A 25,569-nucleotide genomic window follows, 5' to 3' on the forward strand; every position below is an offset into this window, starting at 1 on the left:
AGACCCTCCACCAGCAAGAAGATTATGATTTTTGCTGAGGGCTCAGATGAAGGTTAACTTTTTTTAGCAACAAAGTATTTTTTAAGGTTTGTACATTTTTTAGACATAATGTATTGCACACTTATCAGACTACAGTAGAGAGTAAACATAACTTGTATATGCACTGGGAAACCAAACAATTTGTGACTCATTTTACTGTGCTATTCACTTAATTGTGGAGGTCTGGAACCGCACCTGCAGTATCTGAGGTATGCCTGTATTAACCCTTTGTCAGCCCTATCTTCTGTAACTATTTTATCCTAGATGAAATTTACATATTTTATTTTTAACATATAAAATTTTATTTCAATGCAATCAAATATTCATTGTGAATTACTACAATACATTTATGTAGCCCCATCCTCTTTTGTAAAATTATTTTTGATGGTTTCATTTTCTAACTTTTTAAACAAAGCTGGAATTTATTTTGGTGACAGTGAGGCTATAATTTTACTTTTATTTGACTTGGTGGTGGGGCAGACAAGCCTCCTCCTTTTAAGGGGTCAGTGATTAAAGATTCTTTGCCTTGGGCCAGCCCGGTGGCTCAGGCGGTTAGACCTCTGTTCTCCTAACTCCGAAGGCTGCTGGTTCAATTCCCACATGGGCCAGTGGGCTCTCAACTACAAGGTTGCCGGTTCAACTCGAGTCCCGCAAGGGATGGTGGGCTCTGCCCCCTGCAACTAACAATGGCAACTGGAACTGGAGCTGAGCTGCGCCCTCCACAACTGAGATTGAAAGGACAACAACTTGAGTTGGAAAAAGTCCTGGAAGTACACACTGTTTCCCAATAAAGTCCGGTTCCCCTTCCCCAATAAAATCTTTAAAAAAAAAAAAAAGATTCTTTGCCTTTTTTCTAAAACTATTATTGTCTCTCTTGTTTAAATTAATTGAATTTTTCTAATTTCATTATGCTTTTCTATAGACTTTCACAAGAAAATCAAAATCATTATTAAGAGAGAATCACTGTGGAGAGGATTCTGGGGAAAGGGCAGAATAGGAAGCAGCAGGAATCTATCTCCCAACCTAGACGACAATTGGACTAGCAGAATCTGTCTGCTGTAACTACTCTGGGGGGAGGCAGTCCTGTGGGCCTGCGGCCTACCCTGTGGGGTCTGATGCTAACTCCAGGTAGGTGGTATCAGAGCTGAACTGAATTGTAGATTCCCAGCTGACACCCGCAGAGAATTCGACACTTGCTTAGCGTGGGGAAAACAATGCACACATTTAGTTACAGAAGTGCTAGAAGGGTGAATGTTGAGTAACGAGAAAAACACAGAAGTTTTTCCTTTATGGACTCTTACCATCATTTCTTCCGTAATGAAAAAAAACTGAAAAAAGAATCTGGGCCTAGACCCCCAAATCACTAGTTTTATTAAGACTAACAAATCAAACTGAACCCAAATAGTAGAATTCCAGATCTATAAAAAGGTATTCATTTGAGTGTTACAACCTGTAAAAAGCATCTTACCTTCATTATAGGGCACGGGATTGCCAATCTTTAATCCAACTGCTTCAGCTGATTTCAAAACGTCTAACTCCATCAAAATAACTACTCTCCTACAAAGACAAATAAATAGAAACAAGTTAGAAAGAATAAATTCAGAAGCCTTATAAATGACAAGCTACTTAAAAAGCTTTCCACCAATAATCATTTTGATAAAATGACTTCCCTTTGTCAGCTGGTTTTCATTACTGAATAACTTGAGAAATATATGATAGCAATTCCTACATAAATATTTCCCTTAATCTTTCACTGCATCATTATCAAGGCTTCTTACGATCACAGGGTTTTCATTTCCCATCTAGTCCCTTAATTAAAATGCAGTGTCCTTACTACATACCGTATCTTCAAGGAGCAAATGACATTAAGAATTTGGATTATTAAACACAAGAATATGTGGCACAACAACAGGTGATTTATTTTCAGAAACATAACACTTATCTAAACAATTACCTTTTCCCAGGGAAAATCAGTATGACTATATATAATTAGTTTCAGGTGTACAAAGCAACGTACTAGTTAGATACTTATACCCCTCATAAAGTGATAATCCCCCACCCCCATGACTGTAGATTTTTTTTTAATGTAATAATTATCTAAGAACTTAGTTCTTTGACCTGTTTTTAATTCTAATTAAATCTGCAGTCACTGCCCAAGGACCATAGGCCAAAACCTTCCACTTGGCCCACAAGTGGTCCACTATATGGTCTGGCCTTCTCATCTCACCAGAGTGGCACTCTAGCCATATTGTTTCCTTCCAGTTACTGGGGTATGTTATATTCTCTTGTGCCACAAGGCCTTCGTGTAGGCCTCTTTCTGACTGGGATGGCCTCCTCTCATTCTGCCTCATCGAATACTCATTTTTTGGCTCTCGTCTCAAACATCACTTCTTTAAGAGACACTTCCTTAACCTTTAGTTCAGATCAGGTTCCTGTTATATTCTTTCCTATACCTACGACTTGTTTTCTTCAGATCACTTTTCTAAGGTCTAATTAATATATAGTTTATATGTTCATTATTTACGCATTCATTCATACGTATTTTGATTGTATACTCATCATTTATCTGTTTCTCTTACTAGACTGCACTTTCAATGAGGGCAGGTACCCTCCAGTGCTTAATGCAACAACTGGTCCAGTTTGTATTATTGCTCAGAACAAACTTGAATGTCATGATCATGTCTGTATTTTAAAGAGAACTACAACACAGAGAAGGAAATTTTAGGGGAACACAACTGGAGGCAGGGAGATCAACAGGAGAGAAGAACGAATGGTCGCCTAAATTAGGGTAGTAGCAATAGAAATTAAATAAAAATTTAAAAAAAGTGGAGGGGCAGCCAGATGGCTCAGTTGGTTAGAGCGTGAGCTCCCAACAACAAGGTTGCCGGTTCAATTCCCGCACGGGGTGCTGGGCTGTGCCCCACCGCAACTAAAGATTGAGGGCGGCAACTGGACTTGGAGCTGGGCTGTGCCCTCCACAGCTAGACTGAAGGACAACGGCTTGGAGCTGATGGGCCCTGGAGAAGCATACTGGTCCCCAACATCCATTCCCACCAAAAAACAAAAAAACAAAAAAAAAACCCAACTTCATCATGTTGCATTCTTTAAATGATCTGATGGCTGTATTTTGGATTTTTATATACAATTGAAAAGTTTGTGCTGCTTTTATCAGGTTTTCAAATCAAGGTTATATTTCAATAAAACAAGCTTGAAACTATCTGTTTCTAAAAATTAGATAATTCCCTATAAAAACTATCCAATAGCTATTTAGTAGTGGATATTTAACTACCTTCCAAAATTACTCCAGACATAGGAAAATGGAAGGCTTATCAATCATTTAGCATTATCCTAATGCCAAAACCCAAAAGAAAACACATTAAAAAAAAACAAAACTAGTTTTATCTTGTAATATACATACATCCTAAATATTAGCAAGATGAATCCAGCAGCACAGTGAAAGAATATACCAATCCCAATCTACAGAAAACAGGTGACAAGGACACATTATGACTCTATAAGGATACAATCAGCGACATCCAGGCAGTGGGAAACTGCATGAGGAAAAAGAACAGATGACCTGGTTTCTTCAACAAATAAACAGCAAAAGAGGAAAAAAGTTATGAAGGAGGAACCTGCAGATTCAAAGAGACTAAAAAAACTATCAACCTACTTTAGTGTGAACTTTACTTTGGATCCTGATTCAGATAATTTACACACACACACACACACACACACACACACACACACGAATAGATGGAAACTGAACACTGACAGCATATTTTATATTTTAGGTGTAAAGTGGGATTTTTAAAAACAAGTTCTTATCCTTCAAAGACGTATACTAAGATATTTATAGATGAAATAATATAATGTCTGAGATTTGCTTCAAGATTACAGGGGAAGATAAATGTGGAAGGGATATAGATAAAAACAAGATTGGATATCAGGTGATAATTTGAAGCTGGATGATGGGACATGGGTATTCACATACCATATTCCTGAATGAAAAGACTTACTATCAAGTGCTATATAAATTTAATGCAATTCTTTGCATTCCAACAAAACTTTTGTCTTTTTTGAGCTTCACTATATAACTAGAATTGATGTAAAAATAAAACAGAGAAAAACTGTCAAGAAAATCTGTGGGGAAAAAGTAAAGGAAGACATCACCTACAAGTTACTAAATATTCTATCTATGATATTAGGTTGGTGCAAAAGTAATTGCAGTTTTTGCAATTGTTTTTAACCTTTTAAACCGCAATTACTTTTGCACCAACCTAATACTTTTAATCGCAAACACTATGGTAGATGAAGTTACCTGTGTTGGTGAGGACGCAGAGAAACTAAAACCTTCATACAATTGCTAGTGGGAATGTAAATTGGTATAGCCACTTTGGAAAACAGTCTGGTAGTTCCTCAAAAATTTAATCATAAAGTTACCATTTGACACACAATTCTACTCCAAGGTATATATAAAAATAATGAGAACATGTCCACATAAAAACTTGTATGCAAATGTGCATAACATTACTCATGATAGCAAAAAGGTGGAAACAATCCAATGTCTAAACAAATGGATAAACAAAATGTGGTATACCACAATGGATTATTATTTGGCCATAAAAAGGAATGAAATTCTGACACACGCTATAGCATGGATGAACCTTGAAACATTATGCTAAGTGTGCAGAGGTCAGTCACAAGGAACCACACATTATGAGTTCATTTATGTAAAATGTCCAAAATAAACAAATCTATAGAGACAGAAAGTAGATTAGTGGTTATCAAGGGCTAGAGAGGATGGGGAATTTGGAGATGATAGCTAAAGGATTCAGGGTTTATTTAGGGGGTGATAAAATAGTCTAAAATTAGTTGTGGTAATGGCTGCATAACTGAATATACTAAATACCATTTTACACTTTAAATAGATGAATTGTATGGTATGTGAATCATATTTCAATACAGTTGTTACCAAAGAAAAGGGGGTAAGGGACAAAAAAACCTCTATGGCACTGATACAAGCATAGACAAACAGATCAACAAAAAAAGATGGTAAACTCAGAATAAATTAGATAAATGGAATACCAGTCTCTCTGTATCTAGTTTTGTCACCAACCATCAATTCTCCACATAGCTATCAGAATCTTTTGGAAACTTCTTAAAATTTAGATCATACCACTACTCCCTGGCTCAAAACCCCATGGCTTCCCATCACACTCCGAATAAACTCTAAACTCTTTACTGGGGCCTAGAGCCCCTCCATGATATGAGCTATCCATTTGGAAAAAATTAAGCTAAATTCCTCCATCATATTCTATGTAAAAATAAGTCTCAGATAAACTAAAGTCTACTTTAAAAACCTGTAGAAGTGTCTGAAGAAACTAAAAGATAATTTTCTAACCTGATCAGGAAGTAATGCATTGCTCTATGACATTACAATGGCTACGATGTCACTAGGCAATAGATAGGAATTTTTCAGCTTCATTTTAATCTTATGGGACCACTGTCGTATATGTGCTCCATTATTGACTGAAATATCGTTATGCGGTACATGACTGGATTTACATTATCATTTTACTTTCAAAATTATTTCTACCTATCCACCAATCAGTGATAAACATGCACTGAGAGATAATGACAATATGGTTATTTCTGGGTTGTATAAGTTTTGGACAATTTTTCCTTCTTTGTACTCTTTTCTGTATTGTTTGAATATATTATACTAGGCATCATAATATTTTCTGAAAAACTTGAACACACCTAGAAAGACAGTTACAGATATATTCAAAGAAACTCTGGTAAAAATTTTTCAATAGTGAAATACTGTATATATTTAAATGTTAACTAAATTATGATAAATTTATACAATGGCATACTAATATATGACAGGGGTATACCTAGGGACATGTAAAAATGATCACTATAAAGTTAAAAAGGGGTACTATACATATATATTATTATGAGGTTTTTCAAAAGGAAATATATATTCATAAATATTTAAATTCATAGAAAAAATCTGGAAGGCTAGACAACAAAATGTTAATAGGTATTTCTGGGCAGTGGGATTACAGTTATTTCTCTTTGTTTATGTGAGTTTTGTAACTTATGCATGTATTATTTACATAATAAAAGTTGTTTTACAAAACATAATGACAAGAACACAAAATTCCATCAGAGTGAAGAGACTACTACATGATATAGAGAAATAAGTAACTGTTAACCTAGAATTCTATACCCAGTTAAACTACTTTAACTGAGTATAGACATTTTTGGATGAGAGATTTTTACCATTTGCAAACTCTCCCTAGACAAACTGCTAAAAGACGTTCTTCAGGAAAATGGAAGCTGAGCTATAAAGGAAGGAGTGTGATCAAAGAGGCAAAGGTTGAGCTAATAAACTATGGGTAAATCTAAATAAGCACTGACTATGTAAGAGAATATACTAATTAGAGGGACTAAAAACAAAGTTGAACTAAAACACTGAACATAGATCATTTTAAGACCTTTGTTTTATTTTGGAGGATGGTAAAAATACTGACCCGTTTTAGCATATTTATTAAATCAAATATGGATTTAAAAATAAAATATGAGTAACCACAAAGAAAACATAACTAGAATGTATAACTTCCAAACCAGTAGAAGAAAAAAAGAATTAAGAAAATCAACCTAAGGCAGGAAAAGAGAAAAAAGTAAAGCAAGAACACAGTAAAAACACAAAATTTAGGGGGGGGAATATCAATAATTAGGCAGAATAAACTCACTAATTAAATATCAAACTGAATTTTAAAACTTATAGTGTTTATGTAAGACATCTAAAATTAATAACATAAAGGTTGAAAGTTAGAAGAATAAAGATATAGCAAACAAATAGAAGTCAAAAAAGTTATTTGGAAACAAAGATAATGATGTAATATACATTGATATATCCTTATTAAGATGGGAATACTTGCCATTTTTGCTTCTCATGTGCTTTGGTTGTATTTTGTAATTGAAAATTAAAATCTTGAGAAAAACATGGACTATAAAGCATACAAAAAAAAAAAATCCCAACAAAAAAATCCACATTTTAGCAATGTTACCCATGAGGGAATAACAGTTCTGTTCACCATGATATCTCTAGCATGTAACATCTGTAGTTATTCAACATTCTCTATACTGGCTGGATAAAGTATTTACTACGAAAGATTCAAAATTACAAAAAAGGGGCAGCATTACATAACTAATTATACAATTTTTTTTGCTCTAATAAGTGACCCCTTTTTATTAAGATATTTTGAGAGAGAATCTTAAAAATAGTGTTTCTGAAGAGATTAGAAATAAGAAGAGTTCTGCATTCTGCTTTAATTCCCTGCTCTGAAATATCTAATTTGTTTCCATATTTCTCTCCTTCTGGTGCCATATTTTAGCCACCCGGGTTCAGAATTCAATAGCTGTAAATTCTAAGCTGAATGTTCATCGTTGCTTTTTGGATTTCTAATTGAATTCTGGCATCCAAAGAACTGTTCAAAAATCAGTCCCCATTCTACAACACAATTCAAACAAACAAACAAAAAAACAACACACCACATACCTTCCATCTTTCAGTGTGTTAACAATAAATCGGTTAATCTGGCAAATACAGTTGCTAGACAATTTTTCGTTTTCAACAAGAGCGTTTAACTGTGTTGCCAACATGAAAGCTGAAAAGCAGAGATTATTTTAGTCTCCAAAATATTTGTCATGACAGTCTAAAAGTTGATCACACCTGTACTAGCAAAGACAAATAATGTCTTAAATATATAAATCTGATTAAAACTAGTCAGACTCTGCATAGTTAAAAACAGTATAATTTGCTGTGCATTAATGAAACATCTGCTGCTACTGTGAAACGTATGTATTTCTTAAAGTGCCCCAAATCATTTTTTCCGTTTCATGACAAAGACTGAAAAATCTTTTCTAGGTCCTCCCATCAAGGTCCTTGAGATAGCAAGCATATATTCTGCAAATTCTCTCCTTTCTCCCCTGTAACACTTCTAACACAGAAATAAAACCCCATAAAGGCAAGTATAAGACAGCTAACCCATCATATTCACTAAATGTCAATATCATCCTGAGGGAAATTAATCAAGAAAAACACAAAGCACCAGTTAGAGAAAATTAATTAAGCCAAGTGGCAGCTTTCCACTAGATCCAGTCTATTGTTAGAATGCTCTCTGCCAGCTGCAATCCTGTCGGAGTGAATTGCACATCTGAGCAAATGCAGACTTCTGGAATGCCCCAAATGATTGCAATACAAGTTTTGGGTGTGTTTTTACTATTTAAATACAAAATCCCAGGTTTATACATCATACTTACAGGAGAGAGTGTTCAACCCATCACTCATAAGCAGTCGATAACGGGGTGGACTAGTCCCGGTAGTAATGGGACGGATGTTCTAGAACAGAAAACTCGATTCATTAGCCAGGTTGTCTTACCCCATCTCCAAGGATAAGTAATGCTAAGTGGCAGGAGAGTGGGCTTGCCATTAGTTCAACACAGACCGAACTGCTTGCCCATTCTCTTGACACCTAAATCCAAGTAAAAGAAAATTAGATTTGATGGTTCTTCTACCAACCTCTCTCCACTAACATTATGAAACACAACATAAATGAGAATAAAATGAGTTGCCAATACTCTTGTGTTCTCTCTCCCCTAACTTGAATTTGGTTGAAAATCAATTCTAAAAAAGAAAATGTAACAAGGTCCCTAACATATGCAAGGTACCGTGTAGGAAACATGCTAAAAATACAAAATGAAGAAAGAAAGAAAAAAAAAAGTTCTTGCCCTGAAGGGCCTTGCAATTAGGGTAGAGATGGAGGCAGAGACATAAGAGAAGTGTGCATATAATGAATGACATAGAGGCAGATATGAGACATTTATCCCAACTTGAAGGAAATCAGAGGCAGCATTAAGCGAAATAGGAAAACAGAGCCTTGAGATGAAACAAGCCTTACGATGACTGGCAGCTAGTTTGAGAGTAACAGGGAGACCATCAGGCCTATGGACTCAGAATCTGCAGGTATGATCCATGATTCTGCTTTTGTTGATTTTTCTCAATTCCCACCTAAATTTGAGAACCTCTTAAAATGATAGAGTTAACGAAGAATTTTAACCAGACAAGTTCTTTTTAGGTAGATCTCTCTGGAGGCCATCTGTAAGGCAGATTTGAGCAAGATAAACCTCAGGGCAGGAAGACAAGTAAGGAGGCAGCTGTAATGATGTGTAGTACTACAGCATCCATTAAGTGTGGAACAAAGAGAGGCAAAGTCTCAACTCTGAACCTCCAAAGGCCTATCTCTGGCTAACTTCACCTATTTTTTAAAAAGCCCAGTTCCTTTCTCAGGGTTACAACATGGACTGGCCTATTTTTTCATGATGATGGAGAGAATTTCCTGAGGTATACAAATCTTCATGTCCTTCATCAAATGGAATTTATCATTACATACAGCTCTGAAAACTGGTTGGCATAAAACACATGTAGGTACTTACAATGACTTGAAGGATGGGTTTTATAGTTGTATCTCCCTGTTGCATTATGGCCTAAAACAGTAAAAACAGATTCTTGTGAGATATACCCTCAAATCATGATTAAAATTTGATATATTTGTACCGTTTAGGATTTGGAATAAACTACAGGTAACATTGCTTAAAGAGCACTTTTGGAGCTTATCATTTGAAAATCTAGTTTTATCACTCTACAAATTATAAAAACATAAAAGTGAGATACATGCTTACCAACAAGGAAATATTACATCTAAAATACTGGCAATCACATATGCACTCATACCTAACACCGCAATCACTTCCCTGTAATGCCCATTAATAGGAAATTAGATAAATAAAGATGGGAAATCCTTAAAACAGAATATTATGCAGGATTACAGAGAAAATGTTTATATCATACTGGTTGCCTCTTGTGAGAGGAACTGGGTGAGTAGGGGACACATGTGCGAGGCAGACTTTGCAGTGTATCCTCTTTTGTATCTCTAAAAAAATTTTTTTAATTTTTAAATTGGAGAATATTGGGAAACTGTGTTTTTCCAGGGCCCATCAGCTCCAAGTCGTTGTCCTTCAGTCTAGTTGTGGAGGGCGCAGCTCAGCTCCAAGTCCAGTCGCCGTTTTCAATCTTTAGTTGCAGGGGGCGCAGCCCACCATCCCATGCGGGAATTGAACCGGCAACCTTGTGGTTGAGAGCTCACACTCTAACCAACCGAGCCATCCGGCCGCCACTCCGAGGGGTTTAGCAGCAGCTCGTTGTCTTCAATCTAGTTGTGGAGGGCGCAGCTCACTGGCCCATGTGGAAATCGAACCAGCAACCCTGTTATTCAGAGCTTGCGCTCTCACCAACTGAGCCATCCGGCCACCCTATACCTTTTAAATTTTGAAATCTCCACTCTATTAGCAATTACAAAAACAATTTCTAAAGAAAAACAGAAGAACTATCAATCAGGTTTTGAAAAAGCCGTCATTTAAAGGTAAACATCAGAAAAATCAACAGTAGTTAAAACTGGTTGCCTGACCTACTTCTATCCATGCTGAAATAAATAATACCAGACTAGCTCTTCCAACCATAACTAAAATCCTGGACAAAAATATATGAACTGTTTTCAAATACTGGATAACAAGTAGAGCAAGACTGAGATCCCTAAAAGAAAGAAGACAAATGAGGTGAGCTCCACAATGGTCGTGGCTTTCTGTACTTTCTGGGTCACAGTGCAAGGAAGGAAACCCAAGCACATGGCAGCCCTATTGAGCATAGATCAGGGTTCAGGGAGGTGAGTTCGCTGGATTTCGTGGATACAGAGTACCAGAGAGGAGGGAGCTACACAGAAGCTTCAATAACCTACATGGGGCTTCCCTTGAGTCTTTGGCTGAATTCTAAGTTGTGCGCACACAAAATGAGACTCCACAAGGCCAGGCAAAGAATAAGTATTAAGAGAGCAATATGCTGAAGATAGCAGAGTAGATTAACACTGTGCCTGAATCCTCCCACAAACACATTAAAATTAAAACTAAATTATAGAACAATCAACCTGGAGAATCATCTGAAGTCTAGACAAACAGAAGTCCTATAACTAAAAGCATAAAGAAGAAGCCACATTGAGACTGGTAAGAGGGGCAGATACATGAACGAGCCCCAAAACTCCATATGGCAGTTGAGAATCAGGAGGGATATCTCAGCTGCGAAGGTTCCCCACAAAGGAGCGAGGGACCCCAGCTGCACACCAGGCTCCCCAGCCAGGAGTACTGGTACCGAGAAGAGGCGCCCCCACAACATCTGGCTGTGAAAAACAGTGGGTATTCCAAACATCCATGTGGTACAGAAGGCTGCAGGAAACCCAGACACTCTCTTAAATGGCCCTCACACAAACTCACTCACTCGCAGGCTTTCACCCTAGGCTCCGGTGGAGGGATGGTGACTCGAGGTGTTGGAGGGACACGAGGAAGGGGGCAGACTGAGGTGTGTGGCTTCGAGGCGAGGGCTGGAGGAGTCACCATTTTTCCTGTGAGGGGTCCTCCTCCCATGAGGCTGAGGGGTGGTCACCATCTTTCTTGTGTTGAGCCCTCCCCAACTTGGCCAAATCTGAATCTCATTGGTCTGGTGAGCTCTGCTGAGACCATGCCCCACCCAACTCCCCCAACGTGCCTGAAGCACTTTCTCCGCCTACACTGCATTCTTTCTTGGAAAACTATTGGAGTCCAGGATCCCCAGGAGGGCAGCAACTGGTCCTTGCCCCGAGACTTTTGCTGAGTAGCTCCAGGCTCAGCACTGGCACCAAACCAGAATTTACATTAACCTGTTGACAACTCTTCCCACTCTAGTGACTCCAAAACCCTGCCTCACCCAACTCTTATACAGTACAAGGCTCTACCAGTGGCTGAACCTTAAGGGAGCTGGCAGGCCTCGGGGTGTCCTGGCTTTTTGCAGAGCTACCCCAGGCTTGGTACTAATGGCAACTGTCCTTGGTTCCCAGTGTGTCCTCTCCCATATGCCTCCAACTTTAGCAGAGGAAGCAAAAAACTCAGATAGCTTTGCAGCTCCTACCAGGTAGTCCCCAGCCAGTCACAGGCAGTGGGTGACCTGGACCTGCACAGGAGCCCCTCCCAAGAGGCCCCAGAACCACCATACTTGGAGGATGGCTTCAGACCACAGCAGAGCACCACCCAATTAGCCCCACAAGTGGCACACACAAAGGGCAGCCTCAACACACACCAATGCTCACTGAGGTGAATCCCACTCAGTGGGTTAAGCCCCCCACAGAGCAGCCTATAAGCTATGGATGGCCAAACCCCACAGTCAATCAGACTGAGGGCCAAAGCCACCCACCGATGTGCCAATAGCAATCAAGGCTCAACTATAACAGGAGGCCACATGCAACCCACACAAGGGACACTCCTGGAGCACCCGAAGCAGGTGACCAGGGAGACTTTGTCAGGGCCCCACTGGGTACCTACTACACAAGACCACCTGACAAGACTGGGAGACATAGAAGATCTACCTAATACATAGAAACAAACACAGAGAGACAGCAAAAATGAGGAAACAAAGCAATACATCCCAAATGAAAGAACAGGAGAAAACTCCAGAAAAAGAACTAAACAAAATGGAGGCAAGCAACCCACCACACACCAAGTTCAAAACAATGGTTATAAAGATGCTCAAGGAACTTAGTGAGAACTTCAACAGAGAGATAGCAAGCATAAAAAGGGGCATAGAAACCATAAAAAACAACCAGTCAGAAGTGAAGAATAACTGAAATGAAGAATGCACTAGGAGGAATCACCAGCAGACGAGATGAAGCAGAGGATCGAATCAACCACTTGGAAGACAAAGTTCTGAATGACTAGAAATCAGTTGATTAAATGTTTCTTCAACAATCTGCGAAATCTTTGCGTACTGCATGTGTCTTCCTTCCTAACCTACTTTTGAAACATGCTGGCTATGGTGAAGCAACAGGTTCTGCAGGGACAGGAGGAGGACCCGCTGTTTCTAAATTTCTTGGTTCAGGTTCATCCTATTGTAGAAGCTTATCAAGAGTTAATTTTGCTGCACGGGATCTAGACTCCTTTTTATTTTGTTGCAGTCCAGTCTTGTATTGCACACTATCCACTACGGCACAGAAAGCAAATTATGGTCCCATAGCATTACCTGTTACTGTTTCCTTAAGGTCAAGCTGAACCCGCTGCGCTTGGTGCAAACTGGTACCAGGCTGATACAAGATTTCTCTCTCCACGTTTAGATTTTATTATAAATTCCTTTTATTTTTTATTGTTTTGAGGAAGGACAGGATTTGAAATAGATGAAAGACCTTTGGAAAGCAATGGTTCTAGAAAATTACCCATCACTTGTGTAACCTTGGATGCCATATTCAACAGCCTGTAACTTTCCGAGGAACATGCGGTGGGTATAGTTACCATGTAGGCTGATGGCTGAACTGCTAAATTCTTTTTCAGCATCTGAGCAAAACCGGGGACTCAGGAGCCCTGAAACCAGTCATGTGGCAGACATTTTCTCACCAAAATTGGCCTTCCTGCCTTGTAGGCCAGACCCCACAGTGGGCTGTAGGCCGAGGGGCTGGCCAGCAAGACTACTGCTTCACAATACAATACACATTCTTTTTAGTACACCTGGAATATTTTCATCAAGATAGCACATGTGCTGGGCAATAAGACAAGGCTCAGTAAATGTTAAAAGATTGAATTCATACAGAGTACATTATCAGACAACACTGGAATTAAACCAGATATCAATACCAATATATCTAGGAGACCTCTAAATACTTGGAAGTTAAACAACAAGCTTCTAAATAACCCATCTGCTGAAAACGAAATTATAAGAGAAATTAGCAAGTATTAACTGAATGAAAATGAAAATACAATCTATCTAAATGTGCGGTATGTAGCTAGAACAATGCTCAGAGGAAAAACTATAGCTTTAAATGATAATATTCAATTATCTAAGCTTCTACCACAGGAAGCCAGAAAAAGCACAAACTAAACCCAAGTATGTAGGAGGGAAATAACAAAAGAGCAAAAATCAATGAAATAGAAAATGGATAGACAATAGGAAAAAAAAAACAATTGAACCAACAGCTGGTTCTTTGAAAAGAGCAATAAAATTGATAAATCTCTAGCTAGGATGGTCAAAAAAATATAAAACATATATTGTTAATAGGAGTAATGAAAAAGGCATTGCTAAAAAAAAAATTTAAAGAAAAAGAAAAAGGCATCGCTATAAATCCTATGTAGATAATAAGATATTAGAAACAACTTTATGAAACAATTTAGATAAAAGGGGTAAGTCCTTTGAAAAACATAAATTATTAAAATTGACATACAAAAAACAAAAAAATCTAGATAGCTCTATATCTAGTAAAGAAACTAAATTTATACTTTAAAATATCTCAACAAAGAAAACTCTAGGTCAGGATGGATTTACTGACAAATTCTATACGTCATTTAAGAACAAAAAACTACCAACCCTGCATAAATTATTTCAGAAAACGGAAAAAACCTTCCAACTCACTTTATGTTAAAAAAATATATGTGATGCTTATATTTAACAAAAGACATATCCAGAAAAAAGAATTCTTACAACTAATTAATAAGAATACGACCCAATTTTCTAAAAGGACAAAAGATCTGAACAGACTTCACAAAAGACATACAAATGGCCAATAATCACATAAAAAGGTGCTCAACATTATTAGTCATCAGGGAAACATAAATTAAACCCATGGTGATATACCACTACATATTTATTAGAATAGTTAAACTTTAAAAAACTGACAAAACCGGGGGCTGGCCCGGTGGCTCTGGAGGTTGGAGCTCCATGCGCCTAACCCAGAAGGCTGCCGGTTCGATTCCCACATGGGTCAGTGGGCTCTCAACCACAAGGTTGCCGGTTCGACTCCTCAACTCGTGCAATGGATGATGGGCTGCGCCTCCTGCAAATAACACCGGCAACTGGACATGGAGCTGAATTGTGTCCTCCACAACTACGATTGAAAGGACAACAACTTGACTCGGAAAAAATCCTGGAAGTACACTGTTTCCCAATAAAGTCCTGTTCCCCTTCCACAATAAAATGTTTAAAAAAAAAAACAACGGACAAAACTAAGTGCTGCCAAAGATAGGGAGCAACTAGAAGTCCCATAACCACTTTGGAAAACATTTGGCAATTTCTTACAAAAGTTACCATACGCCCCAGCAAGTGCAGGCCTAGGTATTTATGCAAGGGGTATGAAAACATTTCCACAAAAGACTTGTCCATAAATGTTCTAAGTATCTTCATTCATAATAGCCAAATAATGACAATAACCCAAATGTCCAACAATAAGATAGTGTTTATTCATCAATGGAACGCTACTTAGCAATAAAAAGGTACAAATACTGAAACAACGTGAATAAACCTCAAAAGCCATTTGCTGAGAGAAGGAAGCCAGACACAAAAGGGTACATATTATTTAGTTCCAATTACATGAAGTTTTAGAACAGTCAAAACTATAGTGATAGAAACCAGAACTCAGAACAGTGGTTGCCTAGGGTAGAGGCAGAAGAGGGGAAGGCAAAGGAGACTGAGCTGGTGTGATGACGGGTGTCAACACTGGTCAAAACTCGTCAAACTGCGTGCTTACAATCGGTGTATTTTAATAGGTGAATGTAAATTAAACTTCAATAAAGGTGACTTTTTAAAAAAAGTAGTCTGGGTGGTGAACACACAATGTGATATATAGGTGATGTATTACAGAATTGTACCCCTGAAATCTATGTAACTTTACTAACAACAGTCACCCCAATAAACTTTAAAAAAAAGTAGTTATTTCTGGGGAACAAACTGGGGCAAGGTGGGTAAGGTGGGTAAACTGGGGCAAGGTCAGTAATTTCATTAAATGCCTTTCTGTTCTATTTTATTTTAAAACCACATGCATGTATGTCTTTATTCTTTTTCATTTAAAATGTGTCATAAATACTGACTATAACATTTACTGTTTTCTGGGACATATAGCATGACATGTACACTTAAGATAAAATTGTCTTAAACTTTCCAAATTAACATTGCTAATAAAAATACAAGGCAACGGAATGCCATAATCAAGGGCAAATGTGTTTGAATCCTTGTTCCATGAACAAATTATTTAACTTCTCTACACTTTAAGTTCATCATCTATAAAACGGGTAATAATAAAAATCTACCTTAGAGGGTTACTGGAAGTACTGGCTATTATAAAGTATCTGGCACACTGGAAATGGTCGAAAACATTAGTTTCTTTGCCTTTCTTTATATTACCCAATTACTTACAATATAAAAGCTATTTGTTCTATTTATCACAATAGTCCCATGCATTCTCTCTTACTTTGTGTTAGCTCTTGCCCACAATGCCTCTGCTATTTGTGTGTTAGTTGTTTACCCATTAGGGCCTGTGTCTTTTAAACTAAAATGATATTATTTGCTTTAGCTAATAATCAAAGTTGACAAAGGTCCTCTACACTCTGTCACCACAAACATAGGCAAAAATTTCTTTGTCATTTATGAATAAAACCAAAGTAATACTTTATCTGACACTAGAAATATGTTTCTAAAATCTTGAATATAGCAAAAACCTCATAATCACTCCTTTTTTTAAAAGTGAAGAGCTGTTCCTAATTTTTTTCCTACTCCCATAATTTATCTGAAAAGCAGCTATAAAGTAAATGATGACAATTTGCAATTACTTCCCAGGTCTAATTATTCCTAATTTATTAAAATATCCACTCATGAAAAAAAAAAATATCCACTCATTCCGCCAACTGTTCTTCCCTTCCTGTTTCCCCCAAGCTCCCTTTCTTCCCCATTCATCTCTGTCCCTTTCTTTTCACCGCCTCATATGCAACTAGCAAACATTTATTGGGCACCTAAAACTTGCCAGCACTGCCCCAGGTATTCAAGGTACCATGCTGAGCAAAAAAAAAAAAAAAACAGACATCATTTCAGACCTAAAAAAAATGTAGTCCAGTGGTGGAGACAGAAAGTGACTGATATTAATCAAATCAACAACAAATAAATGTAAGATTACATCTGTGATTATCAATAGGTAAAATGCTGAGCATTCACTATGTATCTGGCATGGGCTAAGCACTTTAAATGTAAGAACTCACTTAACCCTCCCACTACCCAATAGGTATTAGATGTCATTACCCTATTTTACAGAAGAGGAAAGGCCAAGTTTAGCATCTTGCCCAAAGTCACAGAGCTGACAAGTGAACTCAGAGACACTTGGGTCTCAAAATAAATGGATTTAACCTAGCATGGGAAGTTAACAACTGAACTGAGACGTGAAGATTTTTAGCCTATGAGTGTGAAAAACCACCTGGGCAGTAGGCAGAGGGAAAAGAATGATCGAAACCCTGTGGAAGGCAAGGGTATGGAATAAACCAGGAATTTAAAGAGGAAAAGGACTGGGAAGGAGAAGAGAACAACTTGAGAATACGCTATAATGGAAATAGCAGGAGGAGGGTATGCTGAGTGGCAGTGAGTGATCCAGGCAAAAAATGATGGTGCCAGCGAGGATGGAGAGAAGTAGACGGAGGAGTTAAGAGATACATGTGCAAGTAAATATGTATCCTGAACATTCAGGGTGACACAGGAAGAATGATTCCTCAATTGCTCAATTTCTGGCTAGCATAACTTAATGGATAATAGTGCAATTCACCCAGATAGAGAATACCAAGCGGCCCAGATTCAGGAAGATAATGGATTTGGGACATGTTGAAATTTAAATGACTTTGAGATATCAGGGAGGCAGATAAATTAGAGTTTTGTCTTTCAGAGTAAAAGGTGACTCCGGACAAAGAAACTTGGGAGCAAGTAACAGAGATGGTAATGAGGTTGTCTTGGAAGACAGCCTTGAGTCAACAAACCTTTACAAAGAGGAATCTGTAAATAGGATGTGAAAACCAGCCAAGCTGCGCCACAGAAGCCCAAAGAAGAGATTGTCACCAGAAGGAAGCAATGCTCAAGACTCAAATGCTGTTGAGCACTCTGATAAATTGAAAATTGACGCATCTGTTGGATTTAGCCACTTGGAGGCACTGTTAATTTCAGCCCTAGTTATCTACAGTGATCATGGGGGTGACTGATTAAAGTGGGTTAATGGGTTGATGGAGGGCGGTTGTGCAACTCCAGTGGCTCTCAGAAGTCGTCTTTCAGCTGTGCCTGGAACATTCCAAGTCCTGCTGCCACTGTGCACAAGGCTCAGGTTCATTTCTCCAGAATCTATTAGGAAATGCTCTTTTCTGTGCCCCTGCTCAGTTCTTTCTCCTAATTGTTTTTAAAATGGCAGATACGGTTTTGGTTTCACTGGAGTGATTTCTCTTTGCCTCGGCGCGCGTGGCAAACCCCTATGTCCTATAGGTACTGCAGGCAGCCACACCCCACAACTCTGTAGCACCTGTAAGAAAGTTCTGAAGCAACCAGAGTTCTAAACAGCCATGATTTAGCTAAAAGAGCAATATCCCTTTGCATTTTAGCAGTTTTGCAAGAAGTGTGGCTCTTTAGAATACCCCACCTAGTCTTTATGTTTGGTGAGCGTTGGCTTTCATGAATTCAACATGTACTGAGCGTCTACTCTGTGCCAAGCACTGGGGATGCAGAAAGCAAGACAGGTCTCTGACCTCAATGCGCTGACAGCCTAGTGCAGGGGACAGACAAGCAGACCAGGCAGGGCACGGGGTCAGATGGACTACCTGGGCTTGAAGGCTCAAACACTGTCTCTGTGAAATCGGAAATGAAATAGCGGAAAACAGACAATTCTGGAGAAGTTTGGCTGTGGGTGGGGGGGGGCAGGAAGGACACAGAGAATGGTCTCAGGAGTGAGATAGGGGAGAGTCAACAGTTTATTTTGCTTCGTGTTCTTAAGCAGGAAAGCGTAAACATGTTTAAAAGACGATGGGGAAAATCCTTTCAAGAAAGGGTGATGATTCTAGGCAGTCCACCCGGCGGTCCCCCCCCCCCCCATTCCCGCTATCTCCTCCTCTCGTTTTCTCTTCCCTTTCGCCTCCAGCTCTCTTTCCCCGTCTCCACTCCGCACAGCCCCAGAGCCCACAACCACTCCGGCCCTCCGGCCCAGCTCGCAGGCATCTCCTCACCGCAATGGCCCCTTCGCTCAGGTGGCCCACCATGGTTTCGTCGCAACAACTCCCGCGCTTCGGCTGCGCTGCCGCCCCGGTTTCACCCCCGGAGTACGGCGCGCTCTGAAGCAATTGGCCCGAGGAGCTGAGTACGCCACTTCCGCCTCTCGTCGTTTACACGGCACAGGGGCGGGCCTAGGGGCTGAGCCGCCACCGCATTGGCCGAGGCGCGGCGGGCGACCACGTGACCCTCCCAAGCCTAACTCCAGGCCTAGTCGCGATCTGGCGGGATCTGAGGGCTTAGAGCCAGGCTACGGGACGCGCCAAGGTTGACGCGAGAGCCGCCTAATGAAGCGAGTTCCGGGATCTTTGCGAGCGGGCTCTCGGAAACACACCCGGCTCGACTGGTAGCCCAGAGGAGAGTTAGAGCTGCTCCCTGATAACCCTGCTGCTAAATGTAGTCAAAGCAGTGACTTGATCCTGAGATTAGCACACTGGGGTTTCTGAAGGTAAATAAGACCTGGTTCCTGCCCTCAGAGAAGAACATAGGCTGTCGCGGGAGTTTCCGCTGTAAGTAGCCCTAACTCAAGATAGACTCGGTATGGGCCCCAGGAGAGAGACAAAGTGTGCTGGAATCACACTGATGTAAAATCAGAGAAGGCTTCCCGGAGGAGGTGTCATTTGAACTGAGTCTTGACGGATGTGTGGAAATTTGCCTGGTGGACTCCAAGTGAGGGCAGGGATGAACCCGGAAAAATGAAGAGCCTATGCAAAAACTGGAGTGATGAATAGCCTGGCAAGCTGGGGATAGCATTGAATAGCGCAGGATAGTAGTTACCTACAGAGGAGGTGAGACTTGAACACTAGAAAGTAAGCCAAGGGTCAAATAATGAAGGGTTTCTATGGGGCTTTCCTAAATGCTAGGAGGAGCATTGATGAAGTTAAGGCAGAGTACTGACATCTGTCTGAATGCAGAGGGTTTAAATGGGGGGGTGGGGGGACTGAGGGCATGGAGATTAGTTATGACACGCTGGAAGGAATGCCAGACAAGACATGGTGAGGGCTTGAATTAAAAGAATGACCTGGGGATTGAAAAAAAACTGAACTATGTAAGAGATATAAACATTTGTTAATAGTCGCTGGGGAGAGTGAGAAAGAAGAATCTGGGAGATCTCTTAAGGTTTCTGACTTGAGCAACTAGGGTAGATGGAGTTCTAAGAGAACAAGGATGGTGGCTGTGAATTAACCTAGCTTGGTGCCTGGAACAAAGTAGCTTTTCAATAAATAATTTCTGAATGAAAGAATGTTGAGTAAATTGGAGAAAATATAGATCTTTCTTCAGCATGTAAACAACTATAGAAAAAGAGCACAAGAATTGATTATGTTGCTTCATGCTTGCTGGAATGAAATCTGGATTTTCAAAAATTGTGCATTTGTAGAAATCTAAATTCCTTACTTTCTTATTCATTTTGTAGACTTAAAGTAGCATGGATCTCCCCGTAGATGAGTGGAAATCATACCTATTTCAGAAGTGGTCTTTGCTCCCAAAGTCCATTCAGGGCACAATTTCTACAGCAGAGACTTTGAGCGATGTCTTTCTTCACACCTCTTCGCTTCTTCAGTAAGTGAATGAAAGCTTTAACCAGGGAAATTTTAATCTGGAAAATGTGCGCTTTTGTCATTTGCTCTCAAGTTATATCTCATTTTGATGGGAAGATTTTAAGTTTATTTTGTTTTTTGCATAAAGCATTTTATTTTAATTTTTTCGTGTGGTCAAGTAACCCTATTTTATTTTATTTATTTATTTATTTTTCATGAGTTTCAGATGTACAAAACAACATAATGATAGACATTTATACCCCTCACAAAGTGATAACCCCAACAAGTCTACTACCCCTCTGACATCATACATAGCCATTGCAATACCATCGACTGTATTCCCTATGCTGTACTTTACATTCTGTGACTATATGTATATACATTTAATTATAGTTGACATTCAGTATTACTCTACATCAGCTTCAGGTGTACAGTGCAGTGATCAGGCATCTACACAATCTATGAAGTGATCCCCACCGATAACTCCAGTACCCATCTGACACCCTACATAATGTTTACAACATTATTGATTATATTCTCCGTACTGTATTTCACATCCCCGTGACTACTTTGTGACTACTGGTTTGTACTTTCTAATCCTTTCACCTTCTCCCTTACCCCCCTATCCCCTCCCATCTAGTAGCAACCATCAGTTTTTTTTTTCTCTGTACCTCTGAGTCTATTTCTGTATTTTTTTTTCTTTTCTTTTTTCTTTTTTATTTATTAGTTTCAGGTGCACAAGACAAGGCAATACTTAGATGTTCATCATTTATATCCTTCACACTGTGGACCCCCCTCCCCCCATTTCTGTTTTGTTTGCTCATTTATTCTGTTCTTTAGATTCCACGTATGATTGAGATCATATGATATTTGTCTTTCTCAGTCTGATTTATTTCATTTAGACTAATATCCTCTAGGTCCATCCAAGTTGTAGAAAATGGGAAGATTTTGTTCTTTTTTATGGTCGAGTAATACTCCATTGTATAAATGTACTACAATTTCTTCATCTAGTCGTCTACTGATGGTCATTTGGGTTGTTTCCATATCTTGGCTATTGTGAATAGCACTGCAGTAAACATAGAGGTGCATATATTTTTTTTGAATTAGTGTTTTCGATTTCTTTGGATAAATACCCAGGAGTGGAACTGTGGGGTCATAAGGTAGTTCTATTTTTAATTTTTTGAGGAACATCCATACTGTTTTCCATAGTGGCTGCACGAATTTGCAATCCCACTAACAGTGCACAGTATGCCCTTTTCTCCACATCCTCGCCAACACTTGTTGTTTGTTGATATATTGATAATAGCTATTCAGATAGGAGTGAGGTGGTATCTCATTGTGGTTTTTATTTGCATTTCCCTGATGATTAGTTATGTTGAACATCTTTTCATCTGTCTATTGGCCATCGGTATGTCCTCTATGAAGAAATGTCTCTTCGTGTCCTTTGCCCATTTTTTAACTGGATTGTTCGGTTTTTTGGTGTTGAATTTTATGAGTTTTTAAAATAAATTTTGGATATTAACCCCTTATCAGATGTATCATTGGCAAATATCTTCCCCCATTCAATAGGATGTCTTTTTGTTTTGTTAATGGTTTCCTTTGCTGGGAAAAAACTTTTTAGTTTGATGTAGTCCCATTTGTTTATTTTTTCTTTTGTTTCCCTTGCCCGAGGAGATATATCAGTAAAATATTACTAAAAGTAATGTCTGACTTACCATATTTTCTTCTAACAGTTTTATGGTTTGGGGTCTTACATTTAAGTCTTTAATCCATTTTGAGTTTATTCTTGTATATGGCAGAAGAAGGTGGTCCAACTTATTTTTTTTGCATATATCTGTCCAGTTTTCCCAGCACCATTTATTAAATAGACTGTCTTTACCCCAATGTAAATTCTTGCTTCCTTTGCCATAGATTAAATGAGCATATAGGCATGGATTTATTTCTGGGCTCTCTCTTCTTTTCCATTGATCTATGTGTCTGTTTTTATGCTAATACCATGCTGTTTTGATTTCTATAGTCTTGTAGTATACTTTGATATAGGTAGCATGATACGTCCCACTTTGTTCTTATTTCTCAGGATTGCCGTGGCTATTCGGGGTCTTTTATAGTTTCATATAAATTTTAGGTTTATTTGTTCTAGTTCTGTGAAAAATTTCATTGGTATTTTGATAGGGATTGTGTGGAATCTATATATTGTTTTGGGTAATATGGACATTTTGACTATATTAATTGTTCCTATCCATGAGCATGGTATATGTTTCCATTTATTTGTATCTTCTTTAATGTCTCTCTTTAATGTCTTATAATTTTCTGAGTACAGGTCTTTTACTTCCTTGGTTAAATTTATTCCTAAATATTTTTTTGATGCAATTGTAAATGGGATTGTTTTCTTAATTTCTCTTATAAGTCGTTATTGGTGTATAAAAATGCAACCGAGTTCTGAATATTAATTTTGTATCCTACTTTACTAAATTTATTTATCAGTTTTAATAGTTTTTTGGTGGAATCTTTGGGATTTTCTATATATAGTATCATGTCATCTGCATATAATGACTATTTTACTCCCTCCTTTCCAATTTAGATGCCTTTTATTACTTTTTCTCGTCTGATTGCTGTGGCTAAAACTTCCAGTACTATGTTGAACAAAAGTGGGGAAAGTGGGCATCCTTGTCTTGTTTCTGATCTTGAGGGGAATGCGTTTAGCTTTTCCCCATTGGGAATGATGTTAGCTGTGGGTTTGTCATATATGGCCTTTATTGTGTTGAGATGTGTTCTCTCTGTTCCCACTTTGCTGAGAGTTTATCATAAATGGATGCTGTGTTTTGTCAAATGCTTTTTCTACATCTATTGAGATGACCAAATGGTTTTATTTTTCATTTTGTTTATTTGGTGTATCACGTTAATTGATTTGCGGATATTGAACCATCTTGCATACCAGGAATGTGTCCCACTTGATCGTGGTGTATGATCTTTTTAATGTATTGCTGAATTCAGTTTGTTAATATTTTGTTGAGTATTTTTGCATCTGTTTCAGTTTTCTTTTTTGTAATGTCTTTTTTGTAATTCTTTTTTGTAATGTCTTTTTCTGGTTTTGGGATCAGGGTAATGGTGGCCTCATAAAATGAGCTTGGGAGCCTTCCCTCCTCCTGGATTTTTTAGACTAGTTTGAGAAGAATAAGTGTTAATTCTTTTTTTTTTTGGTGTTTTTATTTTATTTTATTTTTTTTAATTGGGGAAAGGGAACAGGACTTTATTGAGGAACAGTATGTACTTCCAGGACTTTTTTTTCCACCCATGTCAAGTTGTCCTTTCAATCTTAGTTGTGGAGGGTGCCATTCAGCTTCAAGTTGTTGCCCTTTCAGTCTTAGTTGTGGAGGGCGCAGCTCAGCTCCAGGTCCAGTTGCCATTGATAATTGCAGGGAGCGCAGCCCACCATCCCTTGCAGGAGTCGAACTGGCAACCTTGTGGTTGAGAGGATGGGCTCCAACCAACTGGACCATCCGGGAGCTCAGTGACAGCTCAGCTCAAGGTGCTGTGTTCAATCTTATTTGCAGGGGGCGCTGCCCACCATCCCTTGCGGGAGTCGAGGAATTGGACTGGCAACCTTGTGGTTGAGAGCTCACTGGCCCATGTGGGAATCGAACTGGCGGCCTTCGGAGTTAGGAGCATGGAGCTCTAACTGCCTGAGCCACTGGGCCGGTCCCTGTTAATTCTTTATTGAATGTTTGGTAAAATTCACCTGTGAAGCCACCTGATCCAGGACTTTCGTTTGTTAGGAGCTGGTTGATTACTGATTCAATTTTGTTGGTAGTAATTGGTCTGTTCAGATTTTCTGTTTCTTCTTGATTCAGCCTTGGAAGATTGTATACTTTTAGGAATTTATCCATTTCTTTCAGATTGTCTAATTTGTTTACATATAGTTGCTCGTAGAAAGACTAAGTTTAGATTTTTATATTTTGAGGCATTCAGCAATTCTTACTGTTTCCAGTGTTTTCTAACCTACTATAACAGGAAAGGTAGGGGTGTTATTTAGCTTTTTTGGTGTCAATGTTATGTTTCAATAACCAATGTCTTGCAATAGTCACTAGGCTGTGAACTTTGCCATCTCCCAAAAGTCGTAGTGGAGATTTGCTAGCTGCACATAGAAATTCCTAAGTGCTCAAATTTGGAAAGGACCTTAGAGGTCATATAGTCTAACCTCAGTCTTTTTCAAACTCTTGACTACATTCATCAGGAAGAAATATTTTATATCACAATCTAGTACACACACACACACACACACACACACAACTGAAACAAGAATCTTCTACAACTTCATTCAGTGAATTTTTATTGATCACCTATTTTGTGCCCCAAATTCTCTAAAACTGTTAAAAGATGCCAACCCACAGATTCCCTAAGCTCAGCAAATCCCAAGTAGTGTAAACATAAATAAAATCACACCTAGGGACAGCAGACTCAAACTGCCAAAAACTAAAGAAAAAAAAAAGAGGAAATCTTAAAAACAACCAAAGAAAAAAGACATGCTACCTTTATAGGAATAAAAATAAAATTAATAATGGCTGATTGTTTCAATGAAACTATGGAAGCCAGGAGATAATTGAATGGCACATTTAAAGCACTGAAAGAAAAATAAAGCAAAAGAAACTTGCCAACCTAGAATTCTATTCCTAACGAAAATACCTTGCAAAAGTAAATGCAAACTAAAACATTTAGAAGACATGACAACAGTAGTACCAAGAGGAACATGGGTAAATGGAGCTCAATTGTTGTTAGGTTCTTGTATTGTTTGGAAAATGGTAA

The 25,569-nt window shown here is 38.6% G+C and overlaps 2 protein-coding genes across 3 annotated transcripts in view; one reads left to right on the forward strand and one right to left on the reverse strand.

Moving 5' to 3' along the window:
* RPA1 (replication protein A1) overlaps positions 1 to 19,350 on the reverse strand; it is a 44,075-nt gene extending 24,725 nt beyond the window's left edge. The window contains exons 1-5 of the mRNA XM_081029099.1: positions 19,186 to 19,350; positions 9,547 to 9,597; positions 8,374 to 8,452; positions 7,610 to 7,718; positions 1,508 to 1,596 (exon numbers count right to left, since the gene is read on the reverse strand). Coding sequence (XP_080885225.1) covers positions 1,508 to 1,596; positions 7,610 to 7,718; positions 8,374 to 8,452; positions 9,547 to 9,597; positions 19,186 to 19,218 — 361 coding nt within the window. The 5' untranslated portion in view covers positions 19,219 to 19,350. The remainder of the gene's footprint in view (positions 1 to 1,507; positions 1,597 to 7,609; positions 7,719 to 8,373; positions 8,453 to 9,546; positions 9,598 to 19,185) is intronic.
* Positions 19,351 to 19,387: 37 nt separating this feature from the next.
* SMYD4 (SET and MYND domain containing 4) overlaps positions 19,388 to 25,569 on the forward strand; it is a 38,439-nt gene continuing 32,257 nt past the window's right edge. Inside the window, exons 1-2 of one of the 2 annotated variants that reach the window (XM_081027826.1) lie at positions 19,388 to 19,737; positions 20,643 to 20,788. In XM_081027826.1, coding sequence (XP_080883952.1) covers positions 20,655 to 20,788 — 134 coding nt within the window. In that variant the 5' untranslated portion in view covers positions 19,388 to 19,737; positions 20,643 to 20,654. The remainder of the gene's footprint in view (positions 19,738 to 20,642; positions 20,789 to 25,569) is intronic. The other variant, XM_081027827.1, reaches the window with a different exon arrangement.

The sequence above is a fragment of the Rhinolophus hipposideros genome (assembly GCF_964194185.1).
Source record: "Rhinolophus hipposideros genome assembly, chromosome: 20".
NCBI lineage: Eukaryota > Metazoa > Chordata > Mammalia > Chiroptera > Rhinolophidae > Rhinolophus > Rhinolophus hipposideros.